The 5,979-nt window shown below is 40.1% G+C and overlaps 1 protein-coding gene across 1 annotated transcript; it reads left to right on the top strand.

Moving 5' to 3' along the window:
* The first annotated feature begins 204 nt into the window (after nucleotides 1–204).
* LOC132121730 (zinc finger protein 503-like) lies at nucleotides 205–3,188 on the top strand. Its single transcript, XM_059531456.1, has 2 exons — nucleotides 205–649; nucleotides 1,803–3,188. Exons 1-2 carry the CDS (start codon nucleotides 422–424, stop codon nucleotides 3,087–3,089), a joined length of 1,515 nt encoding a protein of 504 aa, XP_059387439.1. The 5' UTR covers nucleotides 205–421; the 3' UTR covers nucleotides 3,090–3,188.
* Nucleotides 3,189–5,979: the final 2,791 nt, after the last annotated feature.

The raw sequence follows: 5,979 nt of genomic DNA, 5'->3' as shown, positions 1-5,979 counted from the left end.
AACACTAATTCGCTTTTTTGTATTCGTGTTAAAAGAATATACCCACAGCTTATAAATGTATTTCATAACAATATGTGATTTATAATGATGTGTTTTTACCTCTTAGATATGGCCAAAACAAACGCCCACAAAGGCGACGGCACCTCCCCCGGAGCTGTCAATCACTCCACGCCGCGCTGTGATTGGCCGGCGGTGGAGGCTTTAATCTCGGGTGCGCGTGAACGCGCCCGGTGTGTGAGACGAGCTCGATACAAGTGCGCAACGCGTAACATAAGATACGCTCCGAGCTCTCCTTGTGCGCCTTCCCCAGCAACAACCTTTAAGGATTATTCTGTTTTTCCTCTTGCCATTCGTTTGGCCTCCCTGGAGATACTTTGCGTGCATCAGATGCGTTTCCAGATCCCGCGGAGAGAAGTGGGACATGATCACACCGCCTACGGAGTCTGCTGTGTTTAGTGTGGCTGATCTAGTGTGGGACAAGAAGCGAGACCGTCACCCGTTCCTGCACTTACTGCCTCCCGCGGACCCACAGCGCCAGGCGAACCGCGTGCCCGTCAAAGCGTTGAAGATGCTGAGCGCGCGCACCGGACACATCCTGCACCCGGAGTATCTGCAGCCGTTACCGTCCACTCCCGTCAGTCCCATCGAGGTAACGTTACAGCTGACACTTTCCGAGGACGTTTCACATCAAACAACGTCTCGGCGTTCATTTTTCTAAACTCCAATCTTTATTTTCAACGCTTATTACAGCGAATGCGCAGCCTTTTCATGTGGAAAATACGCTAATATTTACAAGAGGTTGCAACGTAAATATTTTTTTTTTTTTGCTTTTTTTTCTTCTTTTTTTTCAGATCCGATCACAAAAGTAGGCTATAATTAAATCGATTTTTTAACCAAAAAAGTTTAACCTCTTAACTTTCCACATGGAACTCAAAAAAAGAAGAAAAAATCCACTTCCAATTTCAAAGTGCGTGGATAAATTATATTAATTACAATTAAACAGTGACGATAAAGCGCAATATTAGAGCTATTTTGGTGTCTGTAGAATAACAATACAAATATTGTGTTTATGCATAAACAATTACTATAAACTTTACCGTTTCTGAAATTCTCCATGAGGAAGAGCATCACGCAGCAACATTGTGGAACAGTTGCCATATGTATTTATATTTTCTTATATATCTTAATTTCTATACAATTCCCAAAGACAGTTGCTCTGTGAACAAAACCGTTTAATTTATTACATTTTTTTATAATTTAAAGATAAATAAAAAAATTAACTGAGTGTAAATGAAAAAATGTATGGAAATGTGCACAATATTGAATCTTGGATGAAAAAAAAGAACTGTAGGCTAATAATAATAATATGTTAATGCTTTCCTTAAAGACTGACCTACTTCCAACAATGCAATTATTTTAGCTATGAAGTGAAGGGAAACAATGCATTTTGCCATATGGAAACACATTTTAAGAAATATATATATAAAAAATAAAAAAACTCTTGACATTTGATTAATGTCTCTGAGTCGTGCTCAATGCCAAAACATAAATAAACACTAAATATAACCCCTTTTTTGGCAAAAAGGTATCTTAAATGCTTGTTTATGGAATGTGGACAGCATCAATTGCATGATTTCCTTTAGTATGAATATATTTGGAATATTTATGTACCATATAATATTTATAATATAATTGATTAATATTTAAATGTTATATTCTTTGATATTATTCATTTGAAAATTGATACTTATTTTATACAATATTTTGAATATTTATATACTTAAAACTGTCTATTTTTACAGTTGGATGCCAAGAAGAGTCCCCTCGCCCTCCTCGCACAAACGTGCTCCCAAATCGGGAAGTCAGATCCGCTGTCCTCGTCCAAACTCTCCGCAGTCGCCTCGGACAAAGACTGCAAATCCAGCCCGCTGAAGATCAGCGATATCTGTGGCGAGGACAAATCCAGTTTCAAGCCATATGCCAAATCGTTGGAGAAAAAAGACACGGGTGGCGATAAATCCGGTTTCCGTGTTCCGAGCACCTCCTGCCGGCCGGTCACGCCTCGGAGCCCGAGCTCCTGCAGCTCCGTCTCTCCTCAACCCGGACGGCCGGAATCAGGGGATAAACCAGGGAAGAAGGAACGTGACGCAGCTAAAACGCCGGATACACCCGGGACGAGAACCGAGAGCAACGGCGAGACCAACAAACAGGATGTTTCCAAACCGCCCGCATCCGACAGCATCCCAGCGTCATCCGCTCTCGGATCGGGACTCATCGCACCGGTTTCACCTTACAGGCCGGGCCACACCGTGTTCCCCATCTCCCCGGCCGGACTACACTACCCCGGGGCGTACCCCGCCTACTCCCAACCCTTCCTATCCCACAGCGTGACTCTGGACCCGAGCAAAACGGGCGGAGGCAGCCAGTTGATTAATGCTCAGCTGTCCAGCGCTCTCAGCAGCAAGGCGGGGTCCAGTCCCCTCGCCGGAGCGTCTCCTCCATCCATCATGTCCAGCGGTCTGTGTAGAGACCCGTTCTGCTTGAGCTACCACTGCGCTAGCCATCTATCACCCAGCGGCTCTCACGACAGCGCAGCCTCGGCCTTGAAGTCCGGATACACTCTTATGTATCCCAGCCACCCCCTGCACCCGTTATCCGCCTCTGCACCTTCGTTCCCGGGACACCCGGGACACCCGTTATACCCATACGGCTTCATACTCCCAAACGAATCCCAGCCGCACCTTTGCAACTGGGTTTCTGCAAACGGTCCGTGCGACAAGCGCTTCTCGTCCTCGGAGGAGCTTCTGAGCCATTTGCGGACTCACACTGCCTTCGCGGGGGCAGAGAAGCTCATGTCGGGATATCCCAACTCTTTAACCATGGCTTATCATGTGCCAGGAGCCCCGCTGGCACTCAGGACCCCTCATCACACACTCGGACTCGGCACACGGTATCATCCCTACTCCAAAAGCCCGTTACCAACGAGCACGGCGCAGATGCCGGTTCACACAGCCACCGGCCCGTTTTACTCTCCTTACACTCTTTATGGACAGAGACTGACCACTGCACCTGGACTCGGATACCAGTGAGGAACGGATTTGCTTAAGTGTTTTCATTCGCCTCAGGACCTACTATTGTCCATTTATTTATTAAGCAAACTAAATAAAACTAAGACTCCCATGGCTTTATTTAAACTGTTACAGATGTAATTCTCTCACAAGAAACAAGCCACACTGTGTAATGTCTTATAGCCAAAATGTGCATGTTTATTTCTAAATTGACTTGAATTATATTTTAGGGTTTGTGGGGGAGAAATGTTTTTACTGTGCAACTCAGGGAAACACGACAGCAATTAAAGAATAACGAGATCCAGTCTGATTGTTTTGGTGCACTGGTTTGTTGTCTAGTTGAGTTTTGAATGCATTAGTTGATTTAGACACTAAAATGTGTCATTGGCTTGATTTGTATGTTAATCTTGCAATGAATATAACCTTCAATAATAATTATAATATTAAACCCCCTGAGGTATATATTAGTAAAATGAATCTACAAATGCATCTGTCACTAACTTGAATTAACATCCTCGAAAAAAAATTTCTACATTCTAACTATTTCGAAAATGTACTTGATTTATGTGTGCAAGTCTACGCCTTTTTCCTCTTAAAATACTTCAGTTTTATTGCCCACAGCATTTGGGGTTTATGAGCTTGCATTACTTTTTACACGTGTTGAATAAATCAGGTACTAAAGAAGAATAGCTCTAAGATCTAAAATGAATATACATTTCATATAAAAAGGAAAAAAGGGTATAAAAATAATTTCTATGGCATTGTTAAGAAAAATAAAAAGAATAAATAAATAATCAAAGTCTTCCTGCTGAAAATAAAACAGCCATCAAACTATTCCAATTAGCTTTAATTTGTCTGTATATATCAGAAGAAAGATTGGATTTATTTATATTTATAATCAATATTTCATGGACAATAATAGGTTAGTGTTTTATTTCAATAATATAGCAAACAAACTGATTCAAGGAATTCATAGGAATTATGAAATAACACATATGCAAGCAGGTAGCATAATATACTACTATTGTTAATTTATATGTATGAAGACACAATGTAAAAAAAATACTCAAGCAAGGCATTTATATTCAGAAATAATTAAATTCAATTTAAAGCATTTTACGCAGAAACCTCCAGATCAAAACTATTGAATATGTCAATGTGATAGTGTAGGTAAGTGTCATACATTTCATAAATTCATTATATTTGTAAATTAATCATATGTAATAATTTGTAGTTTTTTTTTTATAATTACACATTTATAAAAACGTTTCACATTCAGTCTACATTTAAAAATTATATTCTGGAAACAAAAATCTAAAATTCAACTAAAGAGTTTTATTTCAGGACCTGAAAAATCTGCATAAAAGAGAAGATGAATTTATAGATATGTCTCCGATACTGAAGCAAATTGTGTTTAGAGTAAGACATGTACATGCAAGAAAAGTAAAAGAAAAGAAAAGGAGCACAAAAGGCTAAATGGAGCAAATAAATTGCAGATATGGGCATTTTCTGGCCACACCGCATTTTTTTGTTTTTGTGCATTTTTGCCATTTTTTGGGCTTACACTTCTGCACTACCATGTGTCCTGCGGTGTGCAAACATAAAACCCAACTCCTTTAAATATTCATCTTGACAGAGTCCAAGAGTCGCAGTGCTGGACCGTATGCATGTTATAGTTACAAACCAAACCCACAGCTTCTCTGGAGTTGAGCTGGCAGTCCAACACACGATTCGCTCGCTCGACTCTCGCTGATACACGAAGACGTGACCAAAACAACAACAATCACTCTTATGCGTCACCCTGTCAGAACAATCAATCATTTTCCCTCCTGTGCTCTGGCCAAACCTCAACTCACTGCACACAAATCATTACACTTTTTTTTTTCTTCAGGGAAGTATCTTAAAACCCATAAAACAAGGTACATTTACTTAACTGAGATGTTAAATAGTTCAAGATATTAAGGCCTGGTTTAAGTTAAGCCAAGATTAGGCCATAGTTCAATTAGGACATTTAAGTATTTTTTTTTAACATGCCTTAAAAAAAAAACCTTACTGGTGTGCATAAGAATGAAAGTGTCCCCGGTCACTATTACATTAAAAAATTCAGTTCAGTGTACACAGTTTAGACAGTAAAGACTTTATTGTGCAAAAAAAAGCCAAATTAATTATAGGCCAGATGTTTTAAAGGAAATAAACGAAGCATACAAAAACAATATAATTAAATTAAATTAGGGTTGCGTTTTAATGCTGGATGTGTTTCACCTTTTGTCTTTCTCCAGATGTTCACTGATGGACTGGAGTGCTGTGGATTATTGTGATGTTTTTATCAGACTCTCATTCTGACGGCACCCATTCACTGCAGAGCACCCATTGATGAGACACTGATGCAATGCTACATTTCTACAAACCTGATGAAGAAACAAACTCCTCTACAGCTTGGGGCACATTTTCATTTCTAACTCGCTGAACTATTCCTTGAATTAATTCCAAGACGTTTCCTGGAATACCAGACAAAGACACTGATTAAGATGATTTGTGTCTGGTGTAAATCCCCAAAGATACAGTACACAAACAGACAAAACTAAACACTCTCACACATATCAGAGGAGTGAAAGCCAGTCGTGCATTAATAATCTAGTCGTCAGCACAAATAGCACAGATGATACACAGACCATCGCTCACTTTGAAGGGGTGTTTACAGAATCATTACAGCTCCGCTTCTGTGGCCCACAAAACACACCGCGTTGCTATGCGCTTGCTAACGTACTCTGAGCAAGTTTGTCAGGATACAATTGGAAATTTGAGATAATGATTTGAGGTATAATGGATGTCTGTTTAATATAGTAGAAATAGTGATGCTTGACTCAGTCTGGAAAGACTTGTGAGTGAAACGATGAAATGTGCAAAGCTA

The sequence above is a fragment of the Carassius carassius genome, chromosome 39 (genome assembly GCF_963082965.1).
Source record: "Carassius carassius chromosome 39, fCarCar2.1, whole genome shotgun sequence".
NCBI classification, from domain to species: domain Eukaryota; kingdom Metazoa; phylum Chordata; class Actinopteri; order Cypriniformes; family Cyprinidae; genus Carassius; species Carassius carassius.
The sequence above is the reverse complement of the archived record's forward strand: the minus strand, read 5'-3'. Positions and strand labels throughout refer to the sequence as shown.

What these genes read in the sequence shown, in the direction of transcription:
- LOC132121730 (XM_059531456.1), top strand. Translation starts at nt 422, where the DNA reads ATGATCACACCGCCTACGGAGTCTGCTGTGTTTAGTGTGGCTGATCTA. An exon ending in CTCCCGTCAGTCCCATCGAG is followed by an intron (nt 650 to 1,802) that starts GTAACGTTACAG and finishes CTATTTTTACAG; the next exon opens with TTGGATGCCAAGAAGAGTCC.